At 39.4% G+C, this 17,762-nt stretch overlaps 1 protein-coding gene across 1 annotated transcript in view; it reads right to left on the bottom strand.

Annotated features, from left to right (window-relative positions):
• Window positions 1-3,144: 3,144 nt before the first annotated feature.
• The window catches only part of nt5dc1 (5'-nucleotidase domain containing 1), a 434,656-nt gene continuing 420,038 nt past the window's right edge, over window positions 3,145-17,762 (bottom strand). The window contains exon 12 of the mRNA XM_078399640.1: window positions 3,145-4,465. Within this exon, the coding sequence (XP_078255766.1) occupies window positions 4,344-4,465 (122 nt within the window). The 3' untranslated portion in view covers window positions 3,145-4,343. The remainder of the gene's footprint in view (window positions 4,466-17,762) is intronic.

Raw genomic sequence — 17,762 nt, 5'->3', positions numbered from 1 at the left:
AACTTATTTCTGTCGATCTGACCTACCGATTATTTGTATGAAACTTCTGCTTCAGTTCAGATTTGCAGCATCTGCAGTTATTTAGATTTTATTCACTTCAAGCAGCATCTTTTAATTGAAGTGTTAATTATTACTGATCAATCTCTCTGATCCTTAGAAATAAACATGTCCCACTTCCCTTCAGATTTTTATTGTAGATTTTTTAAACAGAAAACTAAATTAGATATTACAAATTTTTGTTCTTTATTTTCTTAATTCAACCCCATACCCCTTTATTTTTTCTCGGCTTGATTTGATGTTTGAATTCAATTACTGATTTACATTTCCTTCTTAGTTCTTGTGCTTTTAATTTCATTGTCGCTCAACTTAGTTAGTGGAGAATGTGCACAATTGTTCCTCTATTTATAAAATTGCCTGCATGTGCTTTAAGCAACTTGTTATGCAAAAAAATGACCGTCTAATTATACAAGTGCCAAGCCCAAATAACAATAGGCACTGAAAAATGCCTTTCTACAGAAAATCTGGGCATTGGATAAAAAGCTGCTGCAAAGTACATTATATTTGTGAATGAGAAAATGAAAAACATAATATCCTCATTCTTTCACACTGAATGAAAACTACTGGATGAAAACTACATTGAGAATTCTACCACAGGCTAAGTTCGACAAACATTGAACGTAAATCAAAATAATGCTTACAATGCTTTTATTCACAAACTGTGACACAGTACATGTAATAACAGAGAACTAGAAATGATAAATAATTTAAATGAGACATTCTAACCACAAAACATTTTCTGTGTAATATGTAATTTACTTTTCCGTAATTTAGTTTAATTAGTAATTATTATTTAGTGTTTTGTGAAACTAGATCTTCCCAATCAAGCAGATAAGAAGCGTACATAAAGTTAATGATTCATCACTTGAGTACTAGTTTATTGGTTTTGAAGGGAATATTTCTTAGCTTAGAAGTGATCAGCATCAATCTCCAGGGTAAGTTATTAATGGATTACGTTTTTGAGACAATTACCTACTTATAAAGATATGCATTATTGAATTATAACAGATTTCTGGTGAAAACTCAACAGAGGACCCTTTGTTACACACCACAAGATAATTTGTGCAGCCATACCGCAGACTAGGTTTAAATGATGGCTGTCTTTACCTCTATCTCATCAATCAACACCTTGATACATTTATAGCCACTTCTTAAAATGTGACTTGGGGTGTTGTGGAATGCTGGTTGACAATAAAACATTCTGGTGATAGACTGCAACAACTAGTTTAAAATCTTTGCATGACAATAATTTACTTTTGTTTTTATACTCTGCGAGTGCAGAGATCAGAAAGATCAAACATTCCTCTGACCAATTTAAAATACATGGTAACAAACTGATTTTAAATGTAGAAATTCCAGCATCACATCTTTTTTTCCCCTGAAATGTTGGTTTTAAGGGCTACTAAGTTACGAGCAGAGACAAAAAGAAATTCTAAAATCAAGGTTCAATTCCACTTCTTCATCCCCTGTACACCATGTATAAGATTAATTTGACAGTTCAGTATAATCTTTTTGATCAGGGAATAGACATCATGATCTAATGCACCCAGCACTGAGGTTTATATGTGGCAGAACTGCCATCAGTCACTCCAATCTTGTGATTTGGACAATATACTAAATAGATCAATTTCGAGGCAGAATTATGGCAGGACCATCAATTATGATGTAGAACCCAAATTATGTACTATCTGATACTCTTCTATTTGGTAGATGGTTCATTGGCAAGGCACAAGTTTGGAATCATGGAATATTTTCCATTTGCTTGGATGAGTGCTGTTGCAGCAACTCTCAAGGACAAAACAGCCTGCTTGACTGGTGCCATTCATCACCCTGATAATGTAAACCTTTCATCATTGGCACAGCAGTTACTCATCAATGTGATTCTGAGAACACGTCCACTTTTTGGTCTCTACCACCCAGAAGGCAAAGAGCAGCAATTGCATGGGAAAAAATACCACGACCATCCCCTTTTCAAATTATCCTGATTTGTAAATATATTGTTGGTCCTTCATTACCAGATCTAAATCCTGCAACTTACTCACCAATAGGACTGTTGTAGCATGTTTATCAGAATTACTGCAATGGTTTGAGAAGGCTCTTCGTCACCATCTTCTCAGGAGAAATTGGGAATAGGCAATAAATATTGGCCTTGCTTGTGAAGACCACATCATGAAAAAAATAATAACTAAAAATATCTTCCTGTTGCAAGGTATTGAGCAGATTATTTATAAATTCAGGCATATTCGCAATTGTACAAACAGTGGAATAATCATTGGCTATATCTGGTGTGATCTAAATAATATTCAGAATTAGGCTTATAAGTGTTTCTGGAAATGGAACATTTTAGTTATGCACAGATCAGCTGGCAGGGTTTCTTTCCTTAAACATTTTATACAAGGTCTATTTAGAAGATGTTTTCCTGAAGAGTAATATTCCTTTGTAGAAACAAGGAACTGCAGATGCTGGTTTACACAAAAGGACGCAAAGTGTTGGAGTTACTGCAGCACTTTATGTCCTTTAGTGATACTCCTTTGTCCAGAATCTGTGGAATGAGGTTTTTTTGAGGGACATTGAGCAGTGTTATGGGTGATCATGTTAGTACAATGCCTCCAATGCACTATTCTGGAATTTCCAAGTGATCTTCCCTGATCTTAACTAGGCCAATGCTAATATAATGTGGTGACAAACTACACGTACAATAAATGAGGCAGGAGACAATGTCTAAGAATCTCAACTCATTTTCTGATGCTCCAACCAGTTGGTGCTCCAGTGGAAGGGTACACAGGCAAGCATGATCACCTTCTGATTGTAGACCTCTGCAGATTTCAGTAACATATCAACACGGAGGCAAATTGGAACAACATTTAGTATAAGACTTTGTTAACTCCCACCGCATATACATAGGCAAGGTGATCAATGGGGTGCAATGACAGTGGCTTGAAGTGCACATTGGACCCCTGAATTACTGTTTGTGGCTTGATTTACATGGAGAGCTCTCATTATTTTTTGAAGATCGAAATGAAGCAAATATAAAAGTAGACTTTGAAATCATAAAACTGCACGTTAGACGTAAAAAGAGTCCTCTTAAATATTTAATTATGGAACACACTTTTTAACCTTTTTATTTTTAATATACAAAACCAAAGATGAAGCTGATGTTTACATATTGATTGACTCACAGCTCACATCACTTTAACAAAGTACATTGGAAACAGAGTAGCTGTTACAATGCATTGTTGAAGATGTTCAGACTTATGTAGTTACTGAGAACTGAAGCAGAATACAATAAGTGCATCCAATAATTGTAGAGGTCAATATTTTTCTACAAATACTAAAATTTCAGTTTAATCAATAATTTGTCAGATCTATTCACCAAATATTGAAAAATACTTCTATCAATGTCAAAAGTCAATGTTTGCAAACCTTCTTACAATCCTTTTGTTTTGTCCTTGTGTTGGGACAGAGCAACACTTAACACTTAAATGAATTTTGGTCCAATGATAGAATTTCACCCTCTGCATAATAGAAACATAATTAGTAAAATAATTATCCCATCCCCAACATTATAGCGCTGTCTATAGAGACATTTTTTTAACACTGTATTTTACATTTTACAACCATAAAATATACAACAGTGTAACATGTTTCTAAATGGACAACTTGTTCACAATCATGTGGCAATGTGATTACTGCCACTTAATTGGAACATTGGTAATATGGTTCATAGGGAAACACTTCAGTTTAATTCCAATGTAATTAAAGACAAGCAGACCATAGCACATTGCTTGCTCACCTAATGAAAAAGTACGTGGTAAATACTTTAGTTTTTTTAAGAAACATACAACATGATCAAATAAATCACATCAAAACACTTCATTGTATCACTTGTGTGTGACTTTATTGTGATCAAAGTGATGCACAGTTCTGACTATTCTTCCTTTTTAAAACAAAAATGGTTTGCCAAACATTTTCATTAAGTTAGTGCCCCAGTATAAATGGAATCACGTTACTTCCACCAGTGTCACAATCAACAGGCTTAAACTATATTAAGACTTATTAATGCTACACTTACAACCATTAACACTGAAAGAATTAAAAAAAATAAAGTTATAACAGCTTTTTTTCAAAAATAAAACCATCAGTTTAGCTGATTCTAAATGCACTTAACCAGTACAGAAATTTCTCTTATGGAGGTAATGCACAGTAGCCACACTAGGGACAAAACATGTGTTGCTTTGGAGAGGGTCTTACTTTTCTTCACAAGCTGAGATACAGCTCTTGCATGCTTACTCTTGTGTTATCGGTTCACTCGATCCTGGAACAAGGGGCACAGGAGGCCTTGGATAGTATCCAGTGAATCTTGGTTTACCTGGACAAAACCTGGGGAACTTGTGATCAAGTGGCAAGTCTGCAAAGAAACAAAACAATATAGTGCATTTTGACAAATTACCTCTTGTAGACTTTGCAGTTATGTCGTTTATGTAGTTCTAAATGGTATATGAGAATAGCAACAGCGTATATATCCATATCACACATAAAAATATCATTTAAACTTTTAACCATTATACTTACACTTCAAAATAACTTGTTAAAACTAGCTGTGGCTACAACAGTATCTAGTGATGCTGCAACTATTTTACCAGCACACCAGTGCCGACATCAATGTTCCAAATGAATTTGCAGAGACAACATGAAAGAAACCCACTGTAAAGAACTTTATTGTATCCTTTTAAGCAGATTACCAAATACCCAGGGTAATCTTAAATGGCTAAGGGCATATTTCCAATTTTATTAGAAACTGTTGATCTGACAGTACACACCTTTAATCATTTGCACCAATAAATAAAGCCTATTCTTTATGTGAAAGCCAATCTATTGTTAAATATCAATGTTATATCAATGAGCCGTGAAGGACCAGCAGAAGAAACAACCATTAATTAATTGATTGACTTTGTTAAGTAACTACAAAGTTAGAACAAAGATGAGATTAGTTATAGGATACTAGTATTTGTGTTCCTGTATGACAAAGAAAACTCTTGCCAATTTGCTGTTCCACCGTCATTCCTGCTTATGTGTACTATGATTGTTCATCAACACTGGCTTTATTTTTCAAATTTAGATGGTACAGACAATGCAGACTAAAGATATTGTGTAAATCAGTTAGATATGTTTGGCTTTGGATAAAAAATACATAAGCACTAGATTTATTATTAAAACAAATAAAGAGGTCACAATTTCCGACCCGTCATTTAAAAACAAATGGAGCGAGTCACATAAACCATGCTTTAACTGAAGCTGGCTCAGAAAGTTCCAAGCAACAAAAAGAAATTGGCAGGGGAAGTAAATGACGAATAACAAAATATATTCAGCATTCATAATCTATTGCCTAAAGGAACTGCTTCGTGCTTCATTGAAGAGAAAACATACATTACTGTTACAATTTTTCATTTTTTTCTTGTGACACAGAGATACTTGATTTAGTCTATGCCAGCTCTCAGAACATTCCCATCAGTCCCATTCCCCCACTTATTTACCAAAAGACTATTCTCTCTCATCTGCCCATTAACTCCTGGTGGATTCTCCTCTCACCTACCTGCAGAGGGACAATTTATAGTAGACAATTACTCCACCATATCATAACTAACAGAGTCTTAAGTTAACCAATTGGGAACATCAGTCACATTTTATCAGTTATATAACCCATTTTTGTAGTTTATATGAAAAAATGCCTTATGAAATAACTTGAATAAATTGAGGACAATATCGATGATAACCTTGTAGCACACACCTTAGATGTCAAGCTAAAGACCAGGGGAGTTCAGCTATTGCACTCTAATTTGTATTTACTAAATTCTAGATGTTTTTAAAGTTAAGGCAACACTTTAACTGTGAACTGCTGTGCCTATGGTAGATTGGAACATTGGAATGTAGGGCTGGAGGATGGTGGAAGGGAAGTGGGGAATAGGTCCTACTAGTTTAGTTTAAAGATAAAGCATGGAAACGGACCCAACAACCCACCTAGTCCACGTCGACCAATGATCACCTGTTCTATCTTCCACATTGGAGACAATTTACAGAGGCCAATTAACGTACAAACCTGTGCGTTTTTGGAATGTGGGAGGAAACCTGAGCACCCGGAGAAAACCCACGTGGCCACAGGGAGAATGTACAAACTCCTTACAGACAGCACCCTTAGTCAGGATCAAATCTGGGTCTCTGGAGCTGTAAGGCAGCAACTCCATTGCTGTGCCACTGTACCATCCCAAGATCCTGAGAAGAAATACTCCAGAAGACAGGCAGCATCATTGGAGAGAAATAAATGGTTGATCAGGTTTAAAAGTGTTTGATGTTTAATTGCTTTTTAAGATACAGAGCACAGAGAAAAGCAGGAGAGAGGAAACAGAAAAAAATGGAATTCTTGATAGGTTTGAGATAGAATCAAGGGCAGGATTACTTTGTGTAGGAAAGAACTGCAGATGCTGGTTTAAATCAAAGGTAGACACAAAATGCTGGAGTAACTCAGCGGGGCAGACAGCATCTTCAGAAGGGTCTCCACTCAAAACGTCACCCATTCCTCCTCTCCAGAGATGCTAACTGTCCCGCTGAGTTACTCCAGCATTTTGTGTCTGCCTTTGGCAGGATTACTTTTATTTATTTATTGTTTGGCACAGGATTAGAGCAACAAAATATGCTTACAAGTTAAGGTCTAAAGTTAAAGCAGGCGCCTTGAATTATGTAGCTAAGTAACAACTCTCAGAGGTTTGATGGAGTTCTGATAAGTTGTCTTTGAAGTCTAACTCTTGGGATTCAGATGTGAGATAGTTTGAACTTTGTTACGCCTTTAACGTGTGATTCCTTAACCTTCTACTTAAGCATGACACAAGCCAATCTTTCTCATCTTGTTCCAATTTGATAGCGCAAGGTCCATTCTTTCATGGGCAGATTGAAACCAGGGGGGTCAATTGTTAAGTTTATGGTAAGACACTTCAATGGTTCCTTCTATTTTTTTCTTAAACATCTGAAATGAAAATGTCAAAATTGTGTACAACCTGCACCTTGAACGGACTGAAGAAACAAAGATCTGTAGATGCTAGTTAATACACAAAAGAACACCAAGTGCAGGAGTAATACAGCAGGTCAGGCAGCATCTCTGGAGAATATGGATAGGTGATGTTTCGAGTTGAGATCCTTCTTCAATCTGGTCAGAAGGGTCCTGACACGAAACGCCACCTGTTCATGTTCTCCAGAGATGCTGCCTGACCTGCTGAGTTACTCCAGCACTTGGTGTCCCTGAATGGGCTGCACCATTTAAAATTCTTTGCAGGTATATTGCTAAGATCCTAGTAAATTGACAGGTCAGGATAAAAGTTGCTCTGTTGAAATTCTGGTTGTTTTGCCACTTTGCACCTGGTTTGTGGTGGTGCACAACTTAATTTAAAAATTATGCCTTAAGTTTTCTTAAGCGTTCCTAATAGCAGTGTTCATTTGATTATTGCTTCCTTCATAATCTGGTTTACAATAACCCAACAAAGTTGATAACTATGTGACTTCAGCTATTGCTCTCCAGTCTGTCATCACTGAATTCTGGCTGTTTTCCCATACGTGATTTTATTCCTCAAATTACACCTTAGAGGTTTCCAATAATTTAGTGCACTGTCTTGTGTTATACCTGAGATTAGTTGAGTTTGAGTTTAGTTTATTGTCACGTGTACCGAGGTACAGTGGAAAGCTTTTGCTGCGTGCTCACCAGTCACAGAAAGGCACAGTACCTCAGCACTTTGGAAGGAACTCTTTATATCCATCACAAAGCATAACCTTGACTGAAGTATAGGTTTTATTATTGTTCATATTGAACATTGCAAGTGGCAAAGGAAATGATGATGAGACAAATAAAGTAACAAAAGATTGATTTGTTGGAACTGTACATGACCACAATGGAAACGTTATCAGCACTTTCCATCTGCAGACAATGTGGAAGTGGATCATATTCTGATAATATTAAATCCAGAAGGATGCAATGGAGTTTTGGTGCCTGGACATAAAGTGTTGCAGTCACTTGCAGGAGTGAAACACAACTGCGGTGATGTTTTTGTGGTGTTGCTGATTCCCTATCTGTTATCCTCAGGCAGAAATCAGTGATCAGGAGGAGCAAAATGCCGGATGCTTTCCTCTCAGAAAGATGAATCATGCGGTGTAACAGTGGACAGAGAATGAAAGCCATCAGCTATTCCAAAAAGATGGGACAGAGGAAATTAAATATGGGGCAGGCAGCCAGCAGCATATTGCCATAGAGCCATACGGCACGGAAACAGCCCCTTCGACTCACAGATTTGGCATATGCGGCTAGTCCCATTTCCATGCATTTGGTCCTTAGCCCTCTAATCCCTTAATATCCATATATCTGCCCAAATAGTTTTAAAAGTCATAATTGTATCCTTTTGACAGGTCATTCCAGATGTGGACTACTCTCTGAGTTGCCCTGAATGTCCCTCGTAAATCTTTCCCCTCTCAACTTAAACCTATGCCCTCTAGTTTTGCCATCCTCTACCATGTGGAAAAAAAGACTGTGAGTGATGCTCCTCGTGGTTTTGTAAACTTCAGCAAAATCACCCCTCAGCCTCCTACGCTCCAAAGAAAACAGTCTAAGCCTTTCCAATCTTTCCCTATAATTCAGGCCCGCAAGCCTCAGTAATATCCTGGTGAATTTCTTCTGCATGCTTTCCAATCCTCCTGTAGCTTGGTGGCCAAAACTGCACAGAGTAGAGTAATCGAGCCATGCAGCACAGAGGCAGGCCCTTCAGGTCAATTTTAAAATATCAATGAACCACTTGTTTCTTTAAACGCTTTAAAGTGTTTACTCAGTTTTACCATCTCTTGGATGCCCATCTGTGTACCTGTTTAGGTTTCTAGGAAGGCCTATAAGTTGGCAGCTGGCACTTCTGCATCTTGCAGGTCCATAGCTTATATTTATGGTTGGTTGTGTGACCTCAATGGAATTTCCCGTGGGAAATGTGTGGAATGCATTTGTCCCAATTTCTCAGAAACTGCTGGAGCCAATCGCAGTTTAAAGTTATTAATGAGGTAGCATTTACTGGATTATGCAGGGGTGCATTCCACATTTCAAATTTCCAACATACAGATTACAGCAAAACTCTGATAACCTTCTATTAAGTGCGCATGAAAATCCTGATGGTTCAGCATTGGGCTCACTGGGTTTTGTTTCCCGCCCTCAGTTTGAATTTACCTTGGCACCATTTCCTGTGCTGCTTTTAAATTCACCAGACCCCTGTTTCTCACATTCCCTTTAAACTCATCAGAGCCCTATTTCTCGCCCTCCCCTTAAAATCACTGGTGTCCTATTTCCTGTTCCCTTTAAATTCATTAGGTTCTGTTCCACACATCTCTTTAAATTTACTAGCGTTATTGGAAAATATATTACACCACTGCGTAACATCTAAAAGAAAGTGAACTTAAAGTTAGTTACAAGGAGTGGTTGGACAGACTTAGATTATTTACTCTGCAGCACAGGACATTGAGGGGAAACCTGATGGAAGTATTCAGCGTTATGAGAGGCATGGATCAGGTAGATAGTGGGAACATTTTCCCCAGACTGGAAATCTTAAAGGTTTAAGGTGAGAGAGGCAAAGTTTAAAGGAGATGTGCGAGGCAAGTTTTTTACGCAGGATGTGATGGGGTGTTTGGTATTTGCAGACACGTGTGCCTAGATAGGCACATGGATATGCAGAGAATGGATGGATATGAATCATGTGCAGATTATATTAATTTATTATGGCTTAATGTTTGGCACAGACATTGTTCCTGTGCTGTACTGTTCTACGTCCTATGAAAATGTGGAAATAATATTGGAAATAACATCTGCAGTCTGGAAAACATGAGTCAACTTGCAGTAAGGTTCTGATTGTGTTGGTACATTAGAGTTTCAGTGTATTTTGCTTTGACACTAAAGATTTAAGGTTTAGGTTTATTATTATCATGTGTACCGAGGTACAGTGAAAACATACCTCAACAGATCCAGTATACCATACACAAATACAATCAAGTCAAACTCAAGTACAATAGATAGATGTGGATAAATGTGAGGTTTTCCACTTTGGCGGCAAGAACAGGAAAGCAGAGTATTACCTGAATGGTGGCCAATTAGGAAAAGGGGAGATGCAACGTGACCTGGGTGTCATGGTGCACCAGTCATTGAAAGCAAGCGTGCAGGTGCAGCAGGCAGTGAAGAAAGCGAATGGTATGTTAGCATTCATAGCAAGAGGATTTGAGTATAGGAGCAGGGAGGTTCTGCTGCAGTTGTACAGGGCCTTGGTGAGACCGCACCTGGAGTATTGTGTACAGTTTTGGTCTCCTAATCTGAGGAAAGACATTCTAGCCTTAGAGGGAATACAGAGAAGGTTCACCAGATTGATCCCTGGGATGGCAGGACTTTCATATGAAGAAAGACTGGATAGACTAGGCTTATACTCGCTGGAATTTAGAAGACTGAGGGGGGATCTTATTGAAACATATATAATTCTTAAGGGGTTGGAGAGGCTAGATGCGGGAAGATTGTTCCCGATGTTGGGGAAGTCCAGAACCAGGGGTCACAGCTTAAGGATAAGGGGGAAGTCTTTTAGGACCGAGATGAGAAAACATTTCTTCACACAGAGAGTGGTGAGTCTGTGGAATTATCTGCCACAGAAGGTAGTTGAGGCCAGTTCATTGGCTATATTTAAGAGGGAGTTAGATGTGGCCCTTGTGGCTAAAGGGATCAGGGGGTATGGAGAGAAGGCAGGTACAGGTTACTGAGCTGGATGATCAGCCATGATCATATTGAATGGCGGTGCAGGCTCGAAGGGCTGAATGGCCTACTCCTGCACCTATTTTCTATGTTTCTATGTTTCTATAGAACAAAAGGGAAGATAAAGAGTGCAGAATATAGTTCTCAGCATTGTAGTTCATCAGTTCCATAGACAAAGTCCAATGTCCTCAATGGGGTAGAGGTGAATCAGACAGTTCTATAGCTATGGAGAGGCCATTCAGACACTTGATAACAGAGGGGAAGAAGCTGTTCCTGATCACAATACAATTTTTGGAGACTCGATATCCCATGATCTAACAACACAGCCATACATAGTTTGCCTTATTTCTGTTCCATCAATGAAATCTGTGCATCTAGTTTTATTTTATTGACTAACACCTAACTTGCAGTGACTTGAAATTACAGCTGAGTTGTGGGGAATCACGCAAATGCTGTAGAGGAATAATTTGTAGAAGTCGGTGGGCAGATTTATTACTGAGGGGAAAACAGTTTAAACTACATTATCACTTGATAAACACATCCTATACTTGTTAATAACAGTGTGAACGTTTGGTTCCTGTTAAGAGCCAGCTGCTGTCATTCCTCATCTGACAGCCGCCATGATTCAGTGAGTACTGGGGAGTGAGAGGTGCGGCTCTTGGTACTTAGGGGCCAGTGTTGGTGTTTTGGGGAGGAGTGTAATGGGCTGCTTCACTCCATTGGGGAGTCATGGTGCTAACTCTGCTCAGTCTAGTCACAAGTCCCAACGACTGCCCCTCACTAAAGTACCTCACTCTCCGAAACCTATCGTCCACATTTCTCATACTCTTTGATGCCATTAATTCCTGACCCAGACATGTACACACTTATTCCACTGGCACCACTGTTTCTCTGCTGCCGCCCCTTAATTTCCCTCCAGCTAGAGTATCTGGCACAATGGCATTTTAATGTGTGAGAGTGAGGGAGGGAGCAAGGGAGTGTGAGAGAGATTAAGAGAGAGATGAGGGAGGGAGGGGAAGAGAGAGGGAGTGAGAGATTGAGAGAGAGGTTCATAAGATTGTAAGACGTAGGGGCAGAATTAGAGCATTCAGTCCATCATGTGTGCTCCGCCATTCGATCATGGCTGATCTATTCTTCCCTCTCAACTCCATTCTCCTGCCTTCTCCCCGTAACCTTTGACACAATTGCTAATCAAGAACCTATTAATCTCCAGTTTAAAAATACCCAATGTCTTGGCCACCAATACCACCTGTGGCAAAGAAATTGCTTCTCATCTCCATTCTAAATGTACGTCCTTTTATTCTGAGGCTATGCACTCTAGTTATAGACTCTCCCACTACTAGAAACATCCTCTCCACATCCACTCTATCTAGGCCATTCATTATTTGGTGGGTTTCAATGAGATCCCTCTTCATCCTTCTAAACTCCAGCGAGTATAAGCCCAGTGCCATCAAGCGCTCCTGATATGTTAACACAATCGTACCCGGGATCATTTTTGTAAATCTCCTCTGGACCCTCTGCAATACCAGCACATCCTTCCTCAGATATGAGGTCAAAAGTATCTATGTATGAGGTGGTATTGATGGCCAAGGCCAAAATATCACAGGGTAGTGGTTGAATACTGAAAAATCCACAATTTCTGCATAATTACAATTTAATAGGGCCTTAGCAACAAACATAATATCTTACAACTGTCCATGTTAAACTTCAATCATCACTATTCAGTACAGGTGCCCAACCTTGTCACAGTCACCTTGAAATATATTGGCTGCTATTCCCAAATTGCCAATCTTTGCTGGTTTGGCGACACTGCAGATCTAGGTTATTTATGTATTGTATATAGGTGCTCCTCAGCTTATGATGGGGTTCCGTTCCGAGAAACCCATTGGAAACCGAAAGTATTGTAAGTCGGCTGGGTAAAATGTAAAAATTGTCCCTAGTGGGTGTAGGATAGTGTTAATGTATGGGGATCACTGGGCGGCACGGACTTGGAGGGCCGAAAAGGCCTGTTTCCGGCTGTATATATATGATATGATATGATATGAAATGCATTTAATACACGCGATCACGTGGCCGGGAGCAAGCGGAGGCTCACTACGGGTCGCTGCCGTTTGCACCATCGCAAAGTCGAACTATCGCATCCAAGCATCGTAAGCCGGGGAGCATCTGTACTTGGAAGCAGGAGGAGAGAAGACACAGGGCGGCGCAGTGGTGCAGTGGACGAGTTGCTGCCTTACAACGCCAGAGACCCGGGTTCGATCCTGTCTACAGGTGCCGTCTGCACAACATTTTTTACATTCTTCTGGTGATTGCATGGGTTTTCTCTGGATGCTCCGGTTTCCTCCCGCACTCCAAAGACATGCAGGCTTGTAGGATAATTGGCTTTGTTCAGATTGTAAATTTTCTCTGGTGTGTAGAATAATGCTAGTGCACAGGGTAACCGTTGGTTGGCGTGGACACGGTGGGTTGAATGGCCTGTTTCTACACGATAGTCTCTCGAAAGTCTAAAGTAAAGTCTCAAGACATGGGACAGAAATTCTCTGGCACACCTCGTGTAAATATTCCTGTTCCTTTTATATGGTTTTGTCATGTACCACTCCTTTTCAATGAATAATTGATCCATATTCACGTTTAGTCCTTGATATCCACAGTTTCTCAAACTACATTACCACATTAAACTTCAGTCTGTTTGTGACATGGGGTTGTCCGCTTCAAGCATGTTTACGAAGTTGATCAGATAAAATAACCACCTCTGCAGCTATGCTGCAGCCATTTATTAAGTTAATTTCAAACAAGTTGGGAGGGATTACACTCAACGCCTGAAGGTACAAATTGCAGGAGCTCTTCACGGGATTGTATGTTGACCTGGGAACAGCAATTGTCGGCAGTGGTTGCCTTTGATTCTAGGGTCACAGTGAGAGATCAACTAAAAAGGTTCTTAAGTAAGGCTACGTGTATTCCTTCACGCTATCCTTTTGCAATCATGCTCCCTATCACCTCTACCTTCATATAAAACAAACCATCATTCAGGGTCCTACCCTGAGATTCTGGCATCCCACCAAAATACTTAAATGACCTCACCTCAGGGGTTTGGAAGAGGGAAATCGGAAGTTCTGCTTCATTTCTGCCAGTGCTATTATGTTCTTATAATTCTACCTGATTATATTAAATTGAACGCAGATGAACTTGCCCCACTGCACTGCATGAATTCAGCTATGCCACTTTACTGCACAAAACTGTGTATTTGTTAGATCATTGTGATTATCTCGCTAATGATTAGATTATCTCTGATGTGTGGATTACTGAATGGAGAGATGCAGAGATGGATATAACTCCACCCCAAGTGCGTGAAGGAGAGATATAGGAGGTCCTTCCTTCCCGCTGCTGTGAGACTGCACAACCAGCACTGCTCCCAGCAGACGAGTCAACAATAACACCTAAGAACACATGGAAAACTGATGACAATTTATGTATCGTCTATTTATAATGAATGATCTCTTGCTCTCTTGCTATCCACTTTGCTGCTGTTTTACTGTAAATTCCCCCGGTGTGGGATGAATAAAGGAATATATTATTATTATTATTATTATTATAAAATTCAGGTGTTCTTACACAAAAACTTGTCAAATTCAGAAAATGCTGCATACATACAGCAGGTCAGGTCATACCTGTGGGTAGAGGAAAAAAATCAACATTTCAGATGGAAGATCCTTCATCAAGAAGTATGTTTGATTCTGCAGTATTTAGATTTTCAATTAGTTATAATCTCATAGTGTACAAAATCATGAGAGGAATAGATCGGTTAGATGTACAGAATCTCTTGCCTAGAGCAGGAGAATCGAGGACCAGTGGACATAGTTTAAGGTGAAGGGGAAAAGATTTAATGGGAACTGAGGGGTAACTTTTCCACACAAAGGCTGGTGGGTATATGGAACAAGCTGCCAGAGGAGGTGGTTGCGGCTGGGACTATCCCAACTTTTAAGAACCAGTTAGACAGGTACATGGATAGGACAGGTTTGTAGGGATATAGACCTAACACGGACAGGCAGGTGGGACTAGTGCAGCTGGGACTTGTTGGCCGGTGTGGGTAAGTTGGGCCGAAGAGTCAGTTACCATGCTGGATCACTTTGACTCTATGTCAGATTCAAAATCTGATATCGAGTTAATTAAAATACTGATAAATACTCAACTGAATAGAAATAAAGATGCAAGTTAAATACAATTTATTTAAGGTGACTAAATAAATTAAAATCCTTCATAATATTTACGATCCCAAGAACTGTTTTAACTAGTACGGTACAGAAGAAAAATCCTGAAGTATCTCTAAGAGCACAAATGTAAATCTGAAGTTTGAATGTTTCTTCACTATTTCTCACCACCCCACCCACATCGATCACCTCATAACCACCTCAAAAAACTCAATTAAGTTAGCAAGACATGACCTGCCATGCACACTGACTTAACCAATTCTCTTCCAAATAGGAGTTAATCCGATCCAGAAGAAACCTCTTCAATAGGTTCCCTACCATTACAATGAATCTTACTGGCCTATAATTCCCTGGATTCTCTATACTTCCCTTCTTAAATAAAGGGACAACATTGGCTATTCTCCAGACCTGTAGCTAGAGAAGATACAAATATCTTTGTCAAGGCTCTCGCAATCTCCTCTCTTGCCACTCATAGAAACATAGAAATATAGAAACATAGAAAATAGGTGCAGGAGTAGGCCATTCGGCCCTTCGAGCCAGCACCGCCATTCAATAAGATCATGGCTGATCATCCAAAATCAGTACTCCGTTACGGCTTTTTCCCCATATCCCTTGATTCCCTTAGCCCTCAGCGCTAAATCTAACTCTCTCGAAAACTTCTATGCCGTGCCTATTTATCCGTCTGTCTACATGTCTCTTAAACATGGTGACTGTATCCAATTCCACCACCTTCCCTGTCAGATGATTCAGATATCAACCAATCCCTGTGTAAAAAAATACCCCTCCCATTCCCTTTAAAACTCCTTGTGCTTTACCTCAACCCTATCCCCTCATGTTTTTGAAAAACTGACCATGAGAAAACAATATTGATTATTTATCGTAACCTCATATATTTCCAACAGGTCGTTCCTCAGTTTCCTTCAATGCAAGGAAAACAAGAAAATCTTTTTCAAGAAAATCTTTCAACAAGAAAATCAGTTTCTCCCCATGGCTAAAGTCCTCCAGTTCAAGCAATATTCTGCTGAAGGCAGACACAAAATGCTGGAGCAAATCAGCGGGACAGGCAGCATCTCTGGAGAGAAGGAATGGGTGACATTATGGTCGAGACCCCTCTTCATACTGATCTGGAGAAGGGTCTCGACCCAAAACGTTTACTCCCAATACTTCAGAGAGAACTCATCAGACCCAGGGGATTTATCCACCTTAATGCTCTGCAAGAGGACCACCACCTCCTCCGTCTTAATCTCAAACTGCCCCTGTGCATTAGTATTCTCCACACTGATCCCACCATCCTCCATGTCCTTCTCCTTCGTGAAAGCAGATGCAAAGTACTCATTTGGTACATTACCTACATCCCCAGACTCCAAGCAAAAACTCCACCCTTTATCCTTCAGCGGTTCTACCTTCTCCCTGGTTAACCTCTTAAAAACTAATGTAGGTATGGAAAGTTTTGCATTTACCTTAATCCGACTCTTCAAAGCCATTTTGTGGCCCCATTTTGGCCCTTCCAATCACCTGAGTTCTTTCTTCCTTTCTCTATGTTTCTCAAAGGCTCCATATCATTCCATCCTCTTAAACTTTGTATGAGCTTCCTTTTACATTTTGACCAAATGTACAACCACTTTGGTTATCCAAGGTTCCCTTACTTTGCCATCCTTATCCCTCCTCCTTACTGGAACATGCATTCCTGCCAAATAATGTAGTTTGATTTGCTCTAATTTAGTATCTTCCTGTTGGAAGATCATTGTGAGAATCTCATAGTTTCTGAGTCTTTGTAATCAGCACATGTTTACTATTAATAAAAATTGAAATGAAACATTAAACAACATGCTCCTCAACTTAACTTATCAGGCTAAATTGTGTAAACCATGTCTAAATTGAATGCTGGGAGGTCATACAACACAGACTGCATTCAGAAATGTAGCTTTCTGAGGTTAAACGCCTGCAGGCATTGGAACATTTTTATTATACAAGGTTATTAAATGACATAGCACTAATTACATTCATAAGAAAGAAATAGTCAATGCAATGATGAATGTAATGTTGTTTTATAATGTTATAGATGTCTGCATTCCAAGCTTAATTTAAAGTTTATCAAGTATTTCTAAGAATTTTAGGATCTTTTAAAAGTTTTAAAGGCCCTTTACAGCTCTAAGAAGGAAGTAATGCAGAACACTTGGAAGTAGTGGCATTTAATCTGATTTCATTTGCAGGAGAGCTAGCATTTTGACTTTGTTCACTGAATCCAAAACCAGAATGTCTGGGAAAATAATAATGTGTATGCATGCAAAAACATTTGATGCAGTGACATACTGATAATAAGCTGTCGGCTTCATAACAAACTCGACAATACTCGTTCTGCCTGTATATTAGTCATTGCTTTTTATGCAATGACTAACATACCGGCTGAATCATTTTTTTATAAAAGCAGAATCCGTGGGAAAATTGCAATACCTCCCTGGCCTGAAGGTATGCCAACTTTGCAGAAATACTCTCTCCAACAGTTCTGCGAGTCCCACTCTCATTGCCCTCCTCTGTGAAGCTATTACCTGCCATACCTTGTTCTGCCTCTCCCCTTTTCTCGCTTTCTTCTCCTCCACTACAATCAATCTGACAAAGGGTCTCGATCCAAAATGTCACCAATCCATGTTCTCCAGAGATGTTGCCTGACCCGCTGAGTTACTCCAGCACTTTAT

Source organism: Rhinoraja longicauda, chromosome 5 (genome assembly GCF_053455715.1).
Source record: "Rhinoraja longicauda isolate Sanriku21f chromosome 5, sRhiLon1.1, whole genome shotgun sequence".
Classification (NCBI taxonomy): domain Eukaryota; kingdom Metazoa; phylum Chordata; class Chondrichthyes; order Rajiformes; family Arhynchobatidae; genus Rhinoraja; species Rhinoraja longicauda.
The sequence above is the reverse complement of the archived record's forward strand: the minus strand, read 5'-3'. Positions and strand labels throughout refer to the sequence as shown.